This window comes from Pongo abelii, chromosome 4, assembly GCF_028885655.2.
Source record: "Pongo abelii isolate AG06213 chromosome 4, NHGRI_mPonAbe1-v2.0_pri, whole genome shotgun sequence".
NCBI lineage: Eukaryota > Metazoa > Chordata > Mammalia > Primates > Hominidae > Pongo > Pongo abelii.
Genome location: NC_071989.2, coordinates 148407868 through 148429800, shown reverse-complemented (window position 1 = coordinate 148429800; position 21933 = coordinate 148407868). Strand labels below are relative to the sequence as shown.

The 21933-nt window shown below is 42.8% G+C and overlaps 1 protein-coding gene across 2 annotated transcripts in view; it reads left to right on the top strand.

Moving 5' to 3' along the window:
• Positions 1-16962: 16962 nt before the first annotated feature.
• Positions 16963-21933, top strand: part of NRG2 (neuregulin 2) — a 203125-nt gene continuing 198154 nt past the window's right edge. The window contains exon 1 of one of the 2 annotated variants that reach the window (XM_024247543.3): positions 16963-17901. In XM_024247543.3, coding sequence (XP_024103311.1) covers positions 17205-17901 — 697 coding nt within the window. In that variant the 5' untranslated portion in view covers positions 16963-17204. The remainder of the gene's footprint in view (positions 17902-21933) is intronic. The other variant, XM_024247542.3, reaches the window with a different exon arrangement.

The window sequence follows — 21933 nt, the reverse complement described above, 5'->3', positions numbered from 1 at the left end:
TGAGGTTGGGAGTTTGAGACCAGCCTGGCAAAAATGGAGAAACTCTGTCTCTACTAAAAATACAAAATTAGCTCAGTGTGGTGGCACATGCCTGTAATCCCAGCTATGTGGGAGGCTGAGGCAGAACCTGGGAGGTGGAGGTTGTGGTGAGCCGAGATCACGCCATTACACTCCAGTCTGGGCAACAAGAGTGAAACTCCATCTCAAAAAAAAAACAAGAAAAGAAAAGAAAAATACAAATGTGAGGGGAGTCATCAGCTCTTAGATGTATTTAAAGCCATGAGAGTGGATGAAATTATACCTATGGAATGAGGGTAGATGGAGAAAAGGAGGTCCCTGTACTGATGCTGGGGGAATACTAACAATCTGAGGCTGATCAGAGGAGGAATATCCAGAAACAACTTTAAGAGAGTAGCCAGTGAGAGAGAGTAAAAACCAGAAGTGTGAGATGTAACAGAAACCAAAAGAAGAAAGTGTTTGAAGAAAGGAGTGATGAATTGTGTCAAACATTGCTGAGAGATGGAGGAAGATGAGGAAAGGAGATGATTGTTGAATTTGGCGACAAGTTGGGATGTGTTGAGAAACAGTAGATGGGAAAGTGGAGACAGAGAACATGGACACCTGATTCAGGATTTTTTGCTATGAATGGAAGAAAAAAAATGGGACAATGGGTGAGGTAATATGAAATCAATGTTTTATTTTAATGAATGATGTTAAGGCAGGTTTATTTGCTGATGGGAATGAGTGAACAAACAGATAAAAACTTATGATGTAGCAGAAGGAAGAGAGAATTGAGTGGAGTCCTTGAAATGGCAAGAAAAGATAGGATCTGGAAAACAACTGCAAGTGCTGGTTTTTGACAGGAACAGGGACAGTTCTTTCAATGTAACAGAAGAAAGGTAGATAGTGTGAGTATGGGCATGGAAAGGTTAGCATATTTGGTAGTAGGAAGAAGGGAGAATGCTTGTCTGATTTTTTCCTTCTTCCATGACATAGTTTAGTTTATCAAAACAAAATAATATGCCTACCATTATGTACAAAGGAAGTATGCTAGATAGTCTCTAGATAGTCTTACCTAAGATATTGTTTCAGTATCCATTTCTGTCTAAAAAACTACACTTGATCCTTAAGCAACATGGGGTTAGGGACACGGATATCCTCTCTGCCTGTGCAGTTGAAAATCCACATATAATTTTTTGACTCCCCCAAAACTTAACAAGTTAGTAGCCTACTGTTGACTGGGAAGACTCGCCGATAACATAAACAATTAACAGATATGTATGTTATATGTGTTATACACTGTATTCCTAAAATAAAGTAAGCTAGAGAAAAGAAATGTTATTAAGAAAAGTAAAAGGAAGAAAAAATATATTTACTATTCACCGAGTGGAAATGGGTCATCAAAAAGGTCTTCATTCTCATGGTCTTCATGTTGGGTAGGATGAGGAGGAGGAGGAAAAGGAGGCGGAGGAAGGGTGGGTCTTGCTATCTCAGGGGTGGCAGAGGTGGAAAAGGTGGAGGAGGTGGAAAGGGGGGCAGGAGATGCAAGCACATTCTGTGAAACTTTTATTGGAAAAAATCTGTGTATGTGTGGCCCTGTGCAATTCAAAACTGTGTTGTTCAAGGGTCAACCATACTTCCAAACTTAGTGGCTTAAAACAACAATTTATTATTTCTCACTTTTTGATAGATTGACTAAGTGGTCCTTCTGCTTCACAAGAGCTGGCCGGGGTCTTGAGAATGGTGAAGTGTCCAGAATGGCCTCACTCTCATGGCTGGCAGTTTGTGTTGGCTGCCAGCTGGAAGCTCAGCTGGGGTTGCCAGCCAGAGGCCTTGGTTTTCCTCCATGTGAGCCTTTTCACACAGATGGTTGGGTTTCCTCACCCCATGGCAGTCTCAGGGGAGAAGGACTTCCTACATGTTGGTCAGCTGGATTGTTTGGGAGGGATTCAGTATTAGGTTAGTTTCAGCTTTGGGGACCACATTTTATAATTTATCTACTCATACAATCCATAACTGAGAAACCATATCCAATTTTGACTTGCTAATTAAGACTGTCTGATAAGAATTCTTAACAACAACAACAGCTGTGATTTTTCTCAGACCTAGAAAATAAGTAAAGCTTCTTTTCCCCTTTGGTGACTTGAATTTCTTTTCCCAGGTAGAAAACTGCCACCTGTCACCAGGACTCCTCTTATTTTTCTGTGCACATGGCAGATTTATCCTGGGTGCAAAATTAAAAGTCCCATTTCCCCCGCCACACACGCACTAGTTACAGCATTTTTCTGAGGCACTGTCAAGTACCAATGAAAAGGGAGCATTGGCTCCGTGATCACACACAGGAAAACGAAGAGCCCTTGCTTCTGACCCCATGGGTGTAAACACAGTCAATGTGAAACTATACTTAAAGCTTTGTGTTCCCGAGATAATGAGAAAAGGAAATCTGAAAAAGTGACATGTTCATGAGTAAGAAATGGTGGCGTCCAAAATATGGAAGAGAGCTAACTGACAAATCCCGAAATCATGTTGTCCCGAAATCTGGGAAAAGCCACTTGGCCCATACAGATAACCCTATAGCTTTTCATTGCAAAAACGTTGGAATGTAAACATGATAATTCATTATAAAGTGAATTCTGTTTTCCCCTGAAGTTACATCACAAAAAATGCAAACAAAAAATACCTGAAATTGAATATAAAATTCCATTAGAAAAATGTATTTTTGGTGAGGAAGTGGTAGGGAGGGGAACTAGTCCGTGCAGTATTTTAAACTTGTATCACCCTTGGACCCTTATGTCTATTAGAAATTGAAATTATGGTTAAACTGAAAAACCTTATCTTTGCCATGGTTTCTGTATCTTACAGCATTTTCCCTACTTTTGCCACCACCTCCCCTTTCCAGACCATGGAAATTTCTTTTATATATGAGGTTCTTTCACAGCTGAAGGGTTCTTTCATATCTGAGGGCTGTCCAATAAACTTTCTACAAAGATAGAAATCTGTATTTTCACTGTTCAATACAGTAGCCATTAGTTACATATGATGACTGAATGCTTGAAAAGTGGCTAGTGCAAATGAGAAACATAATTTAAAACTTTATAGTTAATTTTAGTTATTTACAACTAAAATATAAATAGCCACATGTGGTTGGTGACTACCACATTGGACAGCAAACCCTGGTATCTCACTTGTAGCTCATGGAATTCTGCTCCTCCTTTTCTCTAGATGATGAAAAACCTGAGCTGATGGACGATGCCCATAAGTGTATTGTGATATTGCAGCTCAGGTTTTTCATTAATGTAATTACTAAAAATAAATACTATATGATAGTTCTTAGTAGTGTACTATATGATAGTAAATATCATATAATATTTATTTGTAGTAATTTGACTAATGTTGTATCTCTCACTGGATCACAGGCTTCTTAGGAGTAAGGACTTTGTCTGCTTTTTTCTCACTTTTATATTATGCCCAGCACCTAGTACAGTATCTGGAACATAGTAGGTGCTCAATAAAGATATGAGTAAATGAATGAATTAAAGAGTATCCAAACACCTTTGATATAAATGAGAAATGAGGACTCCACTATCTACTCTGTGTGTGTGTGAGAGAGAGAGAGAGAGAGAGAGAAAATGAGAGAGAGATTGATTCTAGAGAAGAATCTAAACATATGGAAAGGAGACAAACACCAGGTTATTAAAGAGAAATATAATTGATTGCATAATACTTCAGAATCAGAAAGTTGGCTTTATTAATAGTAAGACTCTTATTAAGCATTTACTATATGGCAGACAGTACCCTAAGTACTTTACATGAAGTATCTCATGTAATCCTCATAAGCTAACACTGTAGAATACGTACTATTATTATCCCCATTTTACAGATGATATGGAGGATGACAGGAGTAATTTGCTGGAGGTCACACAGCTAGTAAGTAGTAGAACATGCATTTAAACCCAGGCAGTCTGGGTTCAGAGCCTACCTTCTTAACCACAATGCTGTATTGCCTTCTGTTTGATTATGTCCATATGGTGACAGAAGCTTAGTGACCTCAAATGTCTGCATCAGGTCTTTTGTCTAAATTTAAGCTTCAGTAAGCCAGTATCTCCTGGAGGTTTAGCCTCTTTCCAGCGGTGCACGTGGAGGGAGGTGGGAATAGTAGTATAAGGATAATAGGATATGAAAATCTGTACAGGATTCTTTTTTCTCAAAGAGTCAAACAAATATTTTTATATCTAGGATTTTTTCCCTTTTAATAATAAGGGGAAAATAAAGGCTTCTGTTGAATAAAACAAAATGCAAAATAATATCTCCCCCTTCTCCAAATCTCTGGTCTAGTAAGAGAGATGAATGAAAGCTAAGAGTTACTGTTATCTTCGTGTGAATGAGAGTTTTACTTCACTTTCCCTCTCCCCTTCCCTCCTCTCTATCATAAATTTAGTGCTCCATAAATAGTCCAAGGTTTGCACTCCTATTTAGGTGCTTCTTTGTTTCGTGTAAGAATAGCTTATCTTCCTGTGCTAGTTATACTGTTTGCCCCCCAACTCTCACCCATCAGATTCACTCTTTGCCCTTCCCTGTCCTGCCTGGAACCCTGTACGTTGACCTCTGTGGGTTCCCTCATCCTCTGGCTTCTGACTGTGGTTCATTCAGCAGAAGCTTGGCATGGGGGAAGGAGAGAGAGCTGAAAGGAGAGACTAGATTGTTCCTTCCCCCTTCTTTCTCCCTACTTTAGTGCCACATTCTTGCAGGAGCTGCCTGACGGCCCCTTCGATGTGGCTCCAGTACTTACTGGGATCTGGTGACACTTCTTCTTCACCTCACCCCTGTATGTCAAGGGAAGGGAATGTCTTACCGCTCTTGCAGGCCCCTGGGTGTCTCTGCTGAGTCTTGTTTCCCTTAACTTGGCCCACATCTTTGTAGATAGTCCCTTTAATAAGTTATTTTCAGTAAACTGTTTTGAATAGAATAGTATTTCCTGCTTGGGACTCTGCCTGATATATTTTGCCTCTAGTGGTTTTCAATTTTCTTAATGGCTGGAAGAGGCCCGTACTTCCAAATAGATATAAGATTAAATAGGCCTCAGGTAGATTATTCCACACACTGGATTTTGAGATTGTGTCTCTTTGTTTCCAACATTGTTCAGGGGAGAGATAAGCTGAATGTAGCAAGCATGTGTACCCTGTTACATGTATCAGAGATAGCTCATTAGGTTTTTTTTTTTTTTTTTTTTTAACACCTTGAATGAAATGAACCCAAGATTATTCATTCCCTTTGCCCAGAAACTCTGATCATCGAGCAGCCTTGCGATTACTAAATTGGTTTCCTAGGTATTGTGATCCAGAGAAAGGGGTATCTTGTAGGGTGGACACCAACAGTTCAGATCCTGGAAAAGTTTAATCCTCTCTTATATTAATCAAATGGATTTCTTTAAAGAAAGAAAGGAAGAATACAGTGTCCCTTCTTCCCCTTCCACATGCATACCACCTTTTTCCTTTCCAGCTTGCATTCCTCTTTTCTCTCTCTCTCTCTCTTTTTCTTTTTGGTTTTTGTTTTTGCTTATGGCTTCAGCCCTGTGTTAAAATGAAGATTCCATTACTCAGCTCTATAAACTAATCTGTATCCATTCTTCTATACTGTGCCCATGGTCTGTCTTCCTTCCTGTTTGGATAAAAGAATAATTTTTCTTGTCAAAGACCAGCTCCTCTCTTTGTGCTCTTACGCTCATCTCTCTTGTTTTCTCAAGGATTTCCATTCCTCACTTACTATCCACTTTCTCCCACAAGTTTCTTCCTTCTTCTTAGAACATTCCCATTGCCATTTGAGCATGCTCTGACATCTCCTATTTTAGTAAAAACCCTTCCTTGACTCCATATCCCCCTCCAGCTAGTGCTCATTTCTCTGTTCCTCTGCACAGCAAAACTTTTTGAAACAGTTGTTTATACTGGCTGGCACCACTTCCTTACCTTTCATTGACTCCATTCTGGCTTCCTTCCAGGAAGCCATCACTCCACTGAAGCAGCTTTAGTCAAGGTCATTAGTGATCTCCATGTTGCTGAATTCTATTGCCACTTCTCATCTTACTCAACCTCTTATAAACATTGGACACAGCTGACCAGTCCCTTTTTAAAATACTTTCTTCACTTGGCTTCCGTGGCACCATTCTTACAGTTTTCTTTTCCTGATTCCTCCTCCTCTATTCAACCTCTAAACTTTGGGTTGCTGAGCACTTGAAATGTGGCTAGTGAGAAATGAGATATGCCATAAAGCATAACATTGACTCTGGGTTTCAAAGACTTAGTATTTAAAAAATGTCTCATGAATAATTTTTTATATGGGTACATTTTGAAATACTAATATTTTGGATATATTAAGTCATTAAAATTAATCTGTCTTTTTTTACTTTTTAATATGGCTACTAGAAAATGTAAAATTACACACATAGCTCATATGTGTGGCTCACACATTTCTACTGGACAGTGCTGTTCTAGAACCTCTTCCCTATCACCCTTTTTATTTCATCATCTTATCTAGTTCTACAGCTTTAAATACCAACTATATGTTGACTCCCAAATGTAGACCTTTAACTCTAACCTCTTATTTAAGCCGAGACTTACCTACCCACTTGTACTTGAATTTCCATTTGCATGTCTAACAGGCATCTTGGTATTAATATGTCAAAAATGGAATTTTCTATTTCTTTCAACTACTGAATTTCTCATCTCAACCAATGGTGCCATCCTCTGTCCAAGCCAAAACATGAGTCATCTGTGATTACTCTATTTTCCTTACCCACTTCATCCAATCTAGCAAGTCTTGTTGGTTCCATCTTCAAATTATATCTTAAATTCCGTCAATTTGTCTTTATCTCCATGGCTACTACACAAGTTGAAACCACTGTCATCTCTCCTAGTCTACTGCAAAAAAATTAAAAAAATGACCAGGACAGGACACTGCCAGCTTCCTAACTGGTCTTGTTGATTCCACTCTTGTACCATGACAGTCTCTGCCCCATACCTCAGAGTGATCTCTTTTAATTATAAATCACGTGGTATCTACTTCAACCCTCCAGTGACTTCCCATTGTGCTTAGAAAATAACCCAAACTTACTTTAGTTTGCAAGGCCCAGCATGAGTCTGCTCACTACTTATCTCCCTGACCTCATCCCATACCATTCTTCTTCCTTGTTATAACAATCTCTAACCCCACTGGCCTTCCTTCCCTACTTTGATAGTGTCAAGCTTAATATTTCCTCAGGCCTTTTGTGTGGTATTCTTCCCTTTGCTTCAAATGCTCTTCTCCCAGTGTTTTGTGTGGCTGACTCCTCTTCATTCTTCACATCTCAGCTCACATTCTGTCTTCTTAGAGAAACCATGCCTGTAAGCACTGTCCTGTCCTGGTCATTTTTTTTTTCATGGAGTCTCTCTCTGTCGCCCAGGCTGGAGTGCAGAGGTGTCATCTCGGCTCACTGCAACCTCTGCCTCCTGGGTTCAAGCAATTCTCCTGCCTCAGCCTCCCAAGTAGCTGAGACCACAGGCACTGGCCACCACGCCCAGCTTTTTTCTTTTTTTGTATTTTTGGTAGAGATGGGGTTTTACCATGTTGCCCAGGCTATTCTCAAACTCTTGACCTTGGGTGATCTGCCCACATTGGCCTCCCAGAGTGCTGGGATTACAGGCGTGAGCCACTGCACCTGTCCTGTCCTGGTCATTTTCAATCCAATCATACTCACACACCTCTCTCTTTATTTCTCCCTCTTTTCTTTCTCTCACTGAAATTTTTTTTGTTTATTTCTTTCCTTTTAGTGTCTGTCTCCCTTTACAAGTGTAAACTGTTCAAGGGAAGGGGCCTTATGTGTCTTATTTGCCTCTACGTTCTTAGCATCTGATAGAAAGTTTGGAACAGAGTAGGTGCTAAAGACACTTTTGAATGATAAGTTCTAAAATAAGTATTAATCAAATGGATGTTTTAAAAGAAAGAATGAAATAAAAATATTATTGGAATGAATAAGTTCATTTTGAAATGAATAATATAGGATGTCTTAGAAATGAAGGCATAAGGAGTTATGCATTACTCTTTAACAGACGTTAATCCTTTAGTGTGACTGAGTTTGTCATATCAGCAAATATTGAGGGCCTAGCATTTGCAAAACACACTGTCTCTGCTCTTAGAATTGAGAGAGCCAAGACAGCAGTGGGACACTGATCCTCTGAGATACAAAGGGGAAGGATGACATTAATGGAGAAGGGGTGTGTGTGTGTGTGTGTGTATGTGTGTGTGTAAGAATCAAGAATGGGTGCCCGCTCAACAGATAACAGCTCACCTGACTCCAATTTTGCCTAGATTTTAGCTCTAGCAGGAACCATGGCTATTATTTCTTTAGCATCTGGGGCAGTGCTAAGCATAGCAGATTTTTCAATAAATGTTTCTGGTAGAATGAATAAATACATTTAGGAATTATAACAAAAACTCAGGGAAAGTAAAGTCTTAAAATTACTGACCTTGGATGATATTGAAGTGTCTAGAAACCACATGAAAAAGAATACACATGAACTAAAAGCTATAAAGTAGAAACAGATGAATTGAACACTCGAAGGTACACTAGCATGAGGATTTGGGACTAAGAGAATAATTCCTTTTTCTTGTCCTGCTTCACGCCCCCGGAGTTGAATCAACCTCAGAGTTCCTGTTGACCTCAGGAGAGGATTCCAAAAACACAAATCAGGAAAACAGAGTGGGGGAAATCTTTGAAAGTTAAACAGCAAAAACATCCATCTTGAGGACATCTCATTTTTTCCCAATCCAAGTTAGATCTGCTATGACACGTAAAAGTAAATGAATGACGGTGTTGATCATGAATGTATTACCTGGTTGTGATAATACTGGACAGATATATCTGTGTCCAGACTATACTTCTGCTATAGTCTATTTTAGGGAGCTTCTGGATTTTAATCTAAAAGTGATATCTGGAAAAGAGATAATAATCTGTGTTCACATAGCACTCTTCATCCAAAGGTCTCAAAGCACTTTACAAAGAAATAATTATTATTATCCCAGATGGAACAACTCAGACAGAGGGGCTGCTGCCCTTTTCAGCAAATTGGGGAGTGGAAGCCCCTTGACTCCAAACACAGCCATAGGCTATAAACTATTGAATCCTGGCCTCTCTTGATTGGGAACTGGAACTACCAATGAGAAGCCTTTTTTTTTTTTTTTTTTAAATAAAGCAGAACATCAGGCTCCAATCTTAAGAATTTCAGCATGTGTTCAAAACATATGAAAGTGAATGCTTTTAAAACTGATGAATTTTGAGCAAAGTACGGCTGCTTAAAATATGAAAAGTGGTTATTACAGTCAAACTAATAATGGCTAACATGTGCTGAACATTATTCTAAGTGGGTTATATATATTATTTTATTTAAGACTCATAACAATTTTAATGACGTAGGAAGATATATCATTTTACTCATTTTACAGTTGAGGAAACTGAGACAGAGAACTTAAGTAGTTAGGCCAAAATGTCAGTCAAGCAAACTGGCAGAGCTGGAATTCAGACGTAGGTAGTTTGACTCCAGAGCCTTCACTCTTAGCAAGTTACTCTGTGTCCAGGTACTGTGTGAAATATTTCATATGAATTATCTCACTTAATCCTTACACAACTTCTAAGAAGTAGATATTTTATTGGGGGCCTCTCCCAATAAAGGAAATCAGAGAAATTAGAGACCTCTTAGATGATAATGAAAGTGACACTAGGAGACTGCCTCTTACCCAGAGAGCTGTGATGGTGCTGTGCATGAGGACGTGCTTTGGCAATGGACAAGCTTGGATTAGAGTCCCAACTGTGTCTGTCATTTGGACAAGTTATTAAACCTCTATAAATTTTCCATTTGTAAAATACAAAGTAGTTAAGGCTCAGAAATGAAAAGACTTAAAAAGGTGAAGTGGTCGGGCGTGGTGGCTCACGCCTGTAATCCCAGCACTTTGGGAGGCTGAGGTGGGGAGATCATGAGGTCAGGAGTTCAAGACCAGCCCGACCAAAATGGTGAAACCCTGTCTCTACTAAAAACACAAAAATTAGCCAGGTATGGTGGCGCGTGCCTGTAATTCCAGCTACTCAGGAGGCTGGGGCAGGAGAATCGGTTGTACCCGGGAGGCAGAGGTTGCAGTGAGCTGAGATCGCGCCACTGCACTCTAGCCTGGGTGACTGAGCGAGACTCTGTCTCAAAAAACAAACAAACAAACAAACAAACAAAAAAGATGAAGTAACTTGTCCAAGCTCACGTTCCAGTAGAGGTGGAGTCAGGATTTTGAAAAGTAGACAAAAGAGAACTGGGCCAGGGGTCAGGGAATGAGGGCTGTTCCTGCCGCCAACTAGGCTGTGTGACCTTGAGCAAATCAAAGAATCTCCACGGTCTCTGTGCCTTCCTCTGTAAAAGAAGAACATCAGGCTACATTGATACTAAAGTCTTTCCCAGTGCTAACATTCTGACTCTCAATATCTGTTTTCTGTTTAGTCCCTTGTTTGAAAATCCTTGGAGGAAAAGAAATTAACCACAGAACCTGAAAGTGACTCTGGAAGCCAAATTTAGAAAACAGATCTCAAAAGGAGAAAAAAGAAGTTTACAAAATTTCTTTATTTAGGAAGCGAGACTGCCCTGCAAGGTGTTTGGCTTGATTTGTGAGACTCAGTGACCAGATAAAGGCCATACAGATCTCCTTGACTAGCCAGTTCTCCTAGCTGCAGTAAGCCATGTAACCTGGTTCAGTGGCCCTTTCTGGCCTGCTATCCTGGCTAAAGCTGGAAGAAGCCCATCCTGTGTGGGAGGGATCTGAGAAAAGAAGCCAAGCTTTTCATGTGGGTGTTCTATCTTGAATTCAGAATGTCTATACCATTCTGTCTACTTCTGTTTTTGTTCTTAGTGATTATTATATAGTGACACAGCCCACTGCTACCATGAACAAGTTTTTTTCACAACCTTGTGGTAAGCCACGGTATAGTGAACAGGTCTGGTTTCCATTTCTCTATTTGGTTCTATTCAAAAGTGTGAGCTTGAGTTTGTGATAAATCTTGGCAAAAAAGATATCCATAGCTTTGTGATCTTGGGAAAGTCACTTAAATTCTCCGTCTGTCGATTTTCCTCATGTTTTTGTAAAATAATGCTTATCCCACGTGCTCTCCGGTGTTATGAATTTCAAATAGTGTATATGTGGAAGTAGTCTGAGGAAATTAGAGACCTCTTAGATGACAATGAAAGTGATGCTGGCCGGGCGAGGTGGCCCACGCCTGTAATTCCAGCACTTTGGGAGGACGAGGCAGGTGGATCACTTGAGGTTGGGAGTTCGAGACCAGCCTGGCCAACATGGTGGAACCCCGTTTCTACAAAACATACAAAAATTAGCCAGGAGTGGTGGTGGGCCCCTGTAGTCCCAGCTACTTGGGAGGCTGAGGCAGAATTTCTTGAACCTGGGAAGCAGAGGTTGCGGTGAGCCGAGACTGAAGAAGTGAGACTGCGTTAAAAAAAAAAAGGAAGAAAGAAAGTGATGCTAAGAGAAGACTGCCTCTTACAGAGAGCTGTGACGGTGCTGTGCGTGAGGAAGTGCTTTGGCAATGAGCAAGCTTGGATTACAGTCTCAACTGTGTCTGTCATTTGGGCAAGTTATTAAACCACTATAAATTTTCAATTTGAAAAATTCAAAGTAGATAAGACAGAAATAATAAACACAAAGCTTCCAACAACAAGCCATTAATAGATGATACCTATTATTATTTTTATTGTCAGTTATTGAATTACAGTGCAGAGTTAGCAGGTTTGGAATATTAGGTCTTATTTTCTAAGTCATATATACTAATTCACTGTGAACTTCAGGAAAAAGCCAGTATAAAATTGGGCTGTCCTTCTAGGAAACCAAATACCCTAAATGGCTGAGGCCAATTTCGGAAGCTTATCCTCATATACATCACACCTTGAGGAAACCCGGACAGGCATCTTCCTCTCCTTTATCGGTGTTTTTTTTTTTTCCTTTTTGTGGAGAATGGGGTCTCGCTATATTGTCCAGGCAGGTCTTGAACTCCTGGGCTCAAGCTACCCTCCCACCTCTGTCTCCCTAAGACTTGGGATTACAGGCATGAGCCACTGCATCTGGCCCTTTCTTCCCTTTAGAAAACTCCGCCTAACTCCCCACTTTCTATGGCTGCAGGAATTCTGGTAATCTGCTGGGGTCTCAAAATTTACCTCGGCATTCTAAGTTTATCTGAACAGGATATAATTAAAGCAAAATAATTCCCTATGCTTTTTACCATAAGAATCCCATTTTAAGGTAAAAAGAGTTTTACCCCATGTAATAGTAGTTCCCATTTTATAGAATATTCTTTCTATATATAGAATCCCATATAATAGTAGTTCTACTTTAAGTAGCCTTTGATTGAGAAAAACACATGATAAAAATTCAGCAACATTAACAAATTAGAGGATCCTCTCTTAAAATTTTTTTGAATAGCTAGTACATGAACTTGATATAACATTCATGAGGTACAAAAGGGAATACCATGAAAATATCCTTCTTTCACCCCATCCCTCATTCACACACTGCCCTTCTCCAGAGCCTCCTATTGTTTCAATTTCTGCTGTATCTTTTCAAAGGTAAATTTGCACTACAAACATTTACATATTTCTTCTTAAAAAAAGACAAAATGGTAGGATCTTACCACTCTTCTTCATCTTGCTTTTTTTCACTTAGCAATATCTTGTTATAGTTTGTTGTACTTTAACATGGATATGTTGGAAAAAAAAAAAAGGTGGGGGGCAGGTGTGGTGGTTCACACCTGTAATCCCAACACTTTGGGAGGCCAAGGCAGGAGGATTGCTTGAGCCCAGGAGTTGGAGACCAGTCTGGGCAAGGCCCTATCTCTACCAAAAAAAAAAAGTAATAATAAAGAAAAGAAAAGAAAACCAGCTGGGTGTGGTGGCATGTGCCCGTAGTCCCAGCTACTTAGGAGGATCACTTGAACCCAGGAGGTTGAGGCTGCAGTGAGCCATGATGGCCCCACTGCACTCCAGCCTGGGAAACAGAGCCAGATCGTGTCTCAAAAGAAAAAGAGTCCGGGTGTGGTGGCTCACGCCTGTAATCCCGGCACTTTGGGAGGCCAAGGCGGGCAGATCACCTGAAGTCAGGAGTTTGAGACTGCTCTGGCCAACATGGCGAAACCCAGTCTCTACTAAAAATACAAAAATTAGCCAGGCGTGGTGGTGCGTGCCTGCAGTCCCAGCTACTCAGGAAGCTGAGGCAGGAGAATTGCTTGAACCCAGGAGGCGGAGGTTGCAGTGAGCTGAGATCACACCACTGTACTCCAGCCTAGGGGATGGAGACTCTGTCTCAAAGAAAAAAAAAAAAAAAAAGAGGCCGGCCTCAATGGCTCACACCTGTAATCCCAGCACTTTGGGAGGCCCAGGCAGGCGAATCACCTGAGGTCGGGAGTTCAAGAACAGCCTGACCAACATGGAGAAACCCCATCTCTACTAAAAATACAAAAAATTAGCCAGGCGTGGTGGCAGGCACCTGTAATCCCAGCTACTTGGGAGGCTGAGGCAGGAGAATCACTTGAACCCGGGAGGTGGAGGTTGCAGTGAGCCGAGATCACACCATTGCACTCCAGCATGGGCAACAAGACCAAAACTCTGCCTCAAAAAAAAAAAAAAATAAGAGAGAGAGAGGAAAATAATATTTTTATTCTTCATGACATGTGCTATTCAAAAATTGTATCTTTTTTTTTTTTTTTTTTTTTGAGACAGCGCTCTGTTGCCCAGGCTGGAGTGTAGTGTCATGAGGCTCACTGCAACCTCTGCCTCCTGAATTCTAGCATTTCTCCTGCCTCAGCCTCCCAGGTAGCTGGGATTATAGGGGAGCACCACCACGCCTGGCTAATTTTTTTTTCGGTAGTAGTAAAGATGGGGTTTCACCATGTTGGCCAGGCTAGTCTTGAACTCCTGACCTCAAGTGATCCACCCCACTCAGCCTACCAAAGTGCTAAGATTACAGGCGTGAGCCACTGCGCCCAGCACATTTTTTAACATACAGAAAATCCTAGTGAATGTTTTTAATATACAGAAAATAAATACCACTTAGAGATTCTCAGCTGTTAGATTGGGAACCACCAGTATAAGTAAAATATTAGTAACCTTCAACTTTAATTTTGGCCCTTACGGTGCACCAGACATTGTTCTAAGCATTTTACATATTATCTCACATAATCCACATCCTCATCATCCTTCTAGTCTCAGCTTAAATGTTATCTCTTCAGAGAAGCCTTCCCTTATCCAAGTAGATCTATCCTCTCCCCTTTCCATTATTCTCTAGCATTTCATCCTGTTTATTTCCTTCAGGACACTCAGCAATACAAATAATTAGTTACCCATTTGTGTACTTATTTACTGTTGTTTTCCCAGTCAGAGTATGAGCTTTGAGAGCACAGACATGTACTATTGAACAGTTTGGTTCACCACAGTATATCCACTAACATACAGTGCCTCAGTGCTTGGCACAGAGGAGCCATTCAATTGAATATTTATTGAAAGTACATACTGAGCAAAAAACGGGTTTACAAAGTAGACCCTATTATTTTCTCCTTCACACTGATAAGGAAACTAAGGCCTAGAGAGTGAAATAGACTCATTCCAAAGTTGGTAAGTCACAGAGTTGCTTTAAAACCCAGCTCTGCTGGACTCCACAGCACAAGCTCTTCACTATAACCCTGGTCTCAGGAACAGAAGACTGAGATCAGTCCTGGCTGTGTGAGCTGTTGAGTAAGTCCCCTATCCCCTCTGGGACTTTTTCTTTCATTGAAAAATGAAAGAGTGGATGTCGCTATCTTCCTTATGGTGATGTTTTGTGATTTATGAGGTCTGTGATCTATGAAAATGAAATGGGGGACACTGAAGGAGCCAACAAGGTTGGCTTGATGCCTTTAAGAGTGCCAATTTTCAGTTATTTTCTTCCTTCTCTTCATCTTTTATTGGATATCTGCTAATCCTTATTTTATGCCAGGCATTGTGTTGGAGGTAATAGGAATCCAAAGGCGAATAGGATATATATAGTCCCTGACATTAACGTGCCTGGCCTGATGGGAGATGCAGACCCATTAAATGGCTGCTTGAAATACGGTATGGGCCAGTATCCCAACAATAATACTATGTGTGAAGCTCATGGCAATACAGACGAGGAAGGGATTAATTCCATCATGTATGTGTTGGTGGGAGTAGAGGTGGATATGTAGGAAGGGGGATGCGGTATAATGCTGAGCTGGGCCTTGGGAAAATAAGTTTTCCATGTGGTCAAGGTGGAGGTGAGGCTTTCTGGACACAAGAGACATCATGTGCAGAAGCACACCAAGAAAGAGCATGAAGTGCTGAGGATTGCTAGAGTAGGGGGTTGGCTCTCAGGATATGAAGCTGGCTAGGCAAAGGGAGCCCATGAAGAGCCTTGCTGAGGAGTTTGAACTTTACTTCTGAGAGCAGTAGCATGGCCAAATTGTACTTACATTTTATTTTTAGAAGGATCACTCTGGCATTGGTAGAACTGGAGATAGGTGATGCGGTGAAAGGAGTGGAGACCAGTTAGCAGGCTTAGAAGTTGTCCAGGTGAGAGATGATGAGGGCTTGGACTTAAGGTATTTGCAGCAGAGTTGGAGTGGAAGTAGATAAATTGGAGATTATTTTAAAAGAGAGACCCAAAGGCCTTGGTGATTAATTGGATGAGGAAGAATAAAAGATGAGATGAAGGGACTTATTGTAATGGATTGATATAGTCTAAAAGAACAAAACAGTGGCATTAATAATTATAGGGGATTTGGAGTGAAGTGGAAGAAATAATGATGTTGGCTTTGGATGTATTGAGTTTAAGATATCTCTTAGCCAGGAGGAAAGGTGTAGCTTTCTCTACTTCCTTTCCAGAATAGCAGTCCTAGCCTAAGTCACTCATCCTTGGACCAGTTTCCTGTGGAGCCCAGTGTGGTATAAAATTCCCCAAGAGCTCACTGGCATTCCTGAGCTCCACATCCTTCAAGGTTAAAAGTTGGGTGTTGAAAATTCCGTGGACCCTCAATGATAGGCTAATGGATTATGGATCTGTGTGTGTGTGTGTGTGTGTGTGTGTGTGTGTGTGTGTGTGTGTGTTTTAAATCAGACGCCGGCTCCAGTGCAGCAAACTCTTCTGCCTCTTGCAAGCATCAGCCTTGGAAAACAAACAAACAAACAAAAAAACCTTTTTTTTATGGAGCAGCCTCTGGCCCTGACAGGCTCTGGCTCTCTGTTGGCTCTCAAGAAGCCCCCCACCTTTCTTAGAGATCAGATTTTTAAAAGATGAGGTTGTACAGTGCTCAGCCAGATCCCCACGTGGCTGCTGAAGAAAGCTCAGAGTGTTGAGGACTGGGCCCTTTCTCAGCTACCACCTCTGCTTGGGTGTCCTCAATGCTAAGACAAGACACCTTGTAGCCCAACTCTTTCCAAAATGACGGGGCTGGGATCCTCCCCCACCTCAAGTCGAATATCCAGCGTTCACCAGGCGGTGGCAGGACCGAGCACGTGGTATCATTTAGGGGCTGGGCTCCAGGGTCCTCCTAGGAAAGAGGACAGCCCAAGAGGCGAGAGGCTGGCCGGCCACCCTGGCCATGGCAACCTCTCTGGCTCCTACAGCTGCTGGCCAAAGGCAGGGGGCACGCCCTGCGTCCCATTACCACGTTCATAGGATGGTGCCAGGAGCCCGTTATCTCTTCTTCGCCTTCTCCTCTCGCACCACCCCCACTGTCATGCCGATAAATCCCGAGAGCAAAGGGTGGCACGATTCCTCCCGCGCCCCTGCGGGCTGAAGGCGGGCACTAAAGCAGTGCAGTCCCAAGCTTCCCCTGCAGAAGCCGCGCTCCCCACTCGGTCCGGGGGCAGAGGGGGCGCGAGAGAGCAAGTGGGCGGGCGTCCCATCCTCCGCATCCTCCTCCAGGTCCTGGCGCACAGGGTGGGAGCGCTGCGCTGCGCCGCGCTGCGCATCGCGGCCCGCTTGCCGCCTGCCCCCTGCCCTAGCTGGGCCACCTCCCCGGGCTGCCGGTGGAGGGCTAAGAGGCGCTAACGTTACGCTGTTTCCGGTTTTCCAGCGGGCTCTGTTTCCCCTCCCAAAGCGGCGGCGGCTGAGCGGCGGAGCCCCCCAAATGGCCTGGCCAGATGCGGCAGGTTTGCTGCTCAGCGCTGCCGCCGCCGCCACTGGAGAAGGGTCGGTGCAGCAGCTACAGCGACAGCAGCAGCAGCAGCGAGAGGAGCAGCAACAGCAGCAGCAGCAGCAGCGAGAACGGCAGCAGCAGCAGGAGCAGCAGCAACAACAGCAGCATCTCTCGTCCCGCTGCGCCCCCAGAGCCGCGGCCGCAGAAACAGCCGCAGCCCCGCAGCCCCGCAGCCCGGAGAGCCGCCGCCCGTTCGCGAGCCGCAGCCGCCGGCGGCATGAGGCGCGACCCGGCCCCCGGCTTCTCCATGCTGCTCTTCGGTGTGTCGCTCGCCTGCTACTCGCCCAGCCTCAAGTCAGTGCAGGACCAGGCGTACAAGGCACCCGTGGTGGTGGAGGGCAAGGTACAGGGGCTGGCCCCAGCTGGCGGCTCCAGCTCCAACAGCACCCGAGAGCCGCCCGCCTCGGGTCGGGTGGCGTTGGTAAAGGTGCTGGACAAGTGGCCGCTCCGGAGCGGGGGGCTGCAGCGCGAGCAGGTGATCAGCGTGGGCTCCTGTGCGCCGCTCGAAAGGAACCAGCGCTACATCTTTTTCCTGGAGCCCACGGAACAGCCCTTAGTCTTTAAGACGGCCTTTGCCCCTCTCGATACCAACGGCAAAAATCTCAAGAAAGAGGTGGGCAAGATCCTGTGCACTGACTGCGGTGAGTCGCCCCCTCCCTTTGCTGGAGAAAGGGGGGAGGGGCGAGGTGGTGGTGAATGGGGGTGGGGCGGGAAGGTGCTGCAGGTGCCCGGGCCTGGCAGCGTCCGCGCGCTGGGGGGTGGGGCCGCCCCTGGGCAGGGCGCCTGGCATGGGTGGGTGAGGGGGTTGGGGTTGGAGAGAAGAAGGATCAGGCTCAAAGTGTGCCAGGGGTGGGGGGCGGAGGGAGGCGCTGGCCTGTGCCAGCGGGGATCTGCGGCTGATGTATGGCATGTGGGGCTGGAAAGCTGCCATCATAGCCCAGTAGCGGAAGGAAAAACGGAGAGGTCCTGGCGGTGCTGGCCTGAGGCTCAGTGAGTCAGGAGTGACCCTCGGAGGCCTTGCCCGCCCTGCTCCCGCGGGCCTGCCGTGCCCAGGCTGGCAGGGTCTGCAGGAGCAGCTGGGCAGACTCCCAGGCTGTGAAGGCCTCCGCTTACAAGTTCTCCTAGGGAATGGTCGCCCCCGCCCCCTCCTTCCTCTCCTGGGCTCGTTGCTCTGCTCATCCACACCGCTGGCGCAGGCAGAGTTGGACTTTTTCTGCTACTGTTTTCCGTCCTCCATGTGGCTCCAGTTTTTTTCTCCATCGTGATTGCCTGTCTTTGCTAAGCAGGTAGCACATCCTTCTCTTAAGACTAGCAAGCAGACACCTTTTTTTTTTTTTTTTTTTTTTTAGCTGTTTCTGGGGGAATTACAAGGTCTGTTGATTGTGACGATGATGAAAGAGAGTAACTTCTGCTGAATGCTTTAAGTTCAGCTCTAAGGTCTTACTCGCCGGATGTATTTGACTGCATCTCTCATCTTTATGATGTTGGATGCTGCACAGGAATGCAGGTGATTAGAAACAAAACACTGAAATCTGTAGATCTCTGCAGCTGGGAATGGAAGTCTCCCATGTCAAAAGTCAAAGAAATGTCAGTCTAAGAGCTTTCTCTTCTTGTCCCTGAATCCAGTACTTACTTCTTAGTAAGATATTTCAAATCAAATTGTCCCACACTGGAGTATTTGGTGTAAGCCTGTCTCGTGCTTATTCAAATTGGGGTTTCGTTTCGTCCCAGCTAAAGCTGAATTTGTTGGCATGCGGTATGACTTGCTGGACTGTGTAATCGCTGAATTATGATAGACGTCCTGTACTCTCATAGAAGTTGTTATGTTTACCAGTTTACCAACTGATTCTGGGTAGTGTAGACAGGCTTTGTTTGAGTAGCAAAATATGTGTAACAGCTTATAGTAAGTTTTGCTGCCTTCATCTTTCTAGATCAATACCTGTGATTTTTGGAAGCTTTTCTCCCCCACCCCCTTCAGGAGGCAAATTTTAGGAGTTTAGTTATGGGAGTATATCTAAGCACTAACTATGTTAAACTGTGATCACTTTAATGAGAAGAATCTTGGCAATGTCTTAATAAGGAGGGGAAAACTTTGGGGGATAACAGCAGTTTATCACTCTGACATTATCCTTAGGAATATTGTTGACTGCTTTTTATTATTGGTTTTATGTTCTGAAATGTTTTATGAAGACAAGTAGAGACCAGCTAAGAATTTCTAATTTTTTATTCTATTAAGTATTTTATCTGAGATCCCTTGGGGAGCTGTGAAACAGTATTGTACAGTGGAAAATAGATAGTAAAAATATGTATTGAACCTTGTCCAAGGACAGCTTCTGTTTGGTTGTTGGTGAGTTGCTCCTGCATTTGCACAGTGTACATCTCCACATAATCCCTAGTCTGGGCCGCTGAGGACTTGATGGTCTTTGTCAGATAACCCCATAGAGTAACTGGCTTCTCTGCTCCCTTGTCTCCCTCCTACTTTCTCCTTCCCCCAACACAATACACTTTATCAATTACACATTGTTTGTTCTAGTGGGTATTTAATAGCTTAACAGTTGAATGCAGAAATCATGAAAAATTTGAGGGTCAGAAATATGGTCTGTTTCTAGGTTATGATCATCTCATATTATCAAAATAGCATGTGTAGTATAGTTCTTAAAAAGATACATTTAGAACTGCAATCACTGGTAAAGGACGGGTCCTCACATATCACAAATTATCAAGGATCAGGAATGTGTATGGCAGTAAGCATTTTATAATGCAAAAAAATTGCTTTGAATTGATATTCAAAGGGAAGTATATAAATAGGTACCATTTTGGGGAACCTTATATAAGGGGATTAGAAATTAAAGGACATATTTGTGAGACCTGTGGAATTGGTGATAATATAACAGAAGAGGATAAACTGCATTTTCTTATTTTCTACTATGTGGTTAAAGAAGACATGTACTGGTAATGGTATATTAAATAAGGAAACAAAATCATCCTAACTAACCACAACACTGTCCTTGTGCTTAGCAGGAAATAACTAACAAATTTATTTTCTGTTTTCTATTCTAAAGAAAGCCCTCTGGGCCACAGGGTCACTGGGAACATTTTCTCCTTGGAGCAGATTTGCCCATTGCAAAATAGGGAAACTGGCACTTGGAAACTGTCGTCATGGCCGTTACATTGAGCAACCGAGGTTGCATTGTTGCTTTGTTTAGCTAGTTTCAGGTCTGAGTGTGTGTAGGTTCTGAGAGGCATGGTTCTCTGGGAAGTCATCTAGAAAGCCCGTGGGTTTTTTTTTTTTGGAGGGGGGCAAAATATGGAGGGATAATATTGTGTTTAAAAATTGGCCTCAGGAGCATCAATGCGGGAGGTCGCACTGGACCTCTTCTTATCAGTTCTCATAAATGGCTCGTTTCCACCATGAAATGTTGACTTGAAGTCTGTGATCTAAGGTGGGGAAAGGTAGACAGGGGTCTTTCTGGAAGAGCAAGACCTGCCAGAGTGATATTTTTACATATCTAATGTGTATCATTTATCCAGAAAGAGTACATCTGGTGATACAGTTGAGTGAAATCTTTGCATTTCTTAGAAGATTGCTTGTATGGAGGGAGGCGTTTTCTGTGCCTTCTGTGGAAAGGCGAGGAAAAAGAGTTAGAAAGGCCTTGCAGGGATTAGCAACTCTGTACAATGTTATAAAAACATCATGTTCTGCAAATAGTCCTGCATTTTAAATGATGGTTGCATATATTTTGGTATAATTACACCCTATCTTGTTGTTTTCTTATATTCATGTTTTTAAGCAGTTTCCTTATTGAATAGATGCAGTAAATAGCATAAAAAATAAAGATCATTTCTTTCTTTGGGATTTCCTGATTAGCAGTTTTCCAGTGTATAGTGTACTTTGTTGTTAAACAAGGAAAGGTGTATTCCTAAGGATTTTTACATTCTTTAGGATAGCTTTAAATTAATGTGGCACCCAGATTCACATATTAGAGAAAGGTGGTTCACAAAATTCAGTATAGCAAAAGTGACTACATATTTTTTAAATGCTGTTTATTTAAAGAATCTTTTCTTCCCCAGCCAGCTGGAAACCCAGCTGTGCTGCAGCTTGAAGATGGGAAAGTGAAACTAGATTAGAAACTGACCAGTCCTAGTGATGAGGACAAGGCATGGTTGTAGATTTAAGGATTGAATTACCACCCTAATGTCATTATTTCTTGTAGTGGCTGCTTTCCTCAGCAGACTGCATTCTTGGGGTAGGAACAATAGCTTATCTTTGAGGTCTTCTTTCTCCTAGCTCTCCTGCCCCGCTGTGTTTCGTACTTTGCCTGGTTTATAGAAGGACTCTCCATCAGTGTCATTTGAATGGATAAAGTCAAGTGAAGTTAAAGAAAGCCTCCAGATTAATACTAAAACAATCTTAACTCTCTGACCTGTGACATCAAGTGCTGTGCTGAAAAGCTGAGTTTGATGATAGCCTTTACCTGTCGCTATGGGAACCTTTCTTCCAAAAGAATCATTATCAACTAGAGTACTTAACCACAATGTGCTTAATCATTGTGCTGATTAGTGTTAATGGGATTTGAGCAGTGGAGAATAAAGATCTTGCTGGAAAAGACCCTCTTATTTTTTTTCTTTTGGAAGGTAGATTACTACTTGCCCACCCCCAAATTTAAACAAAA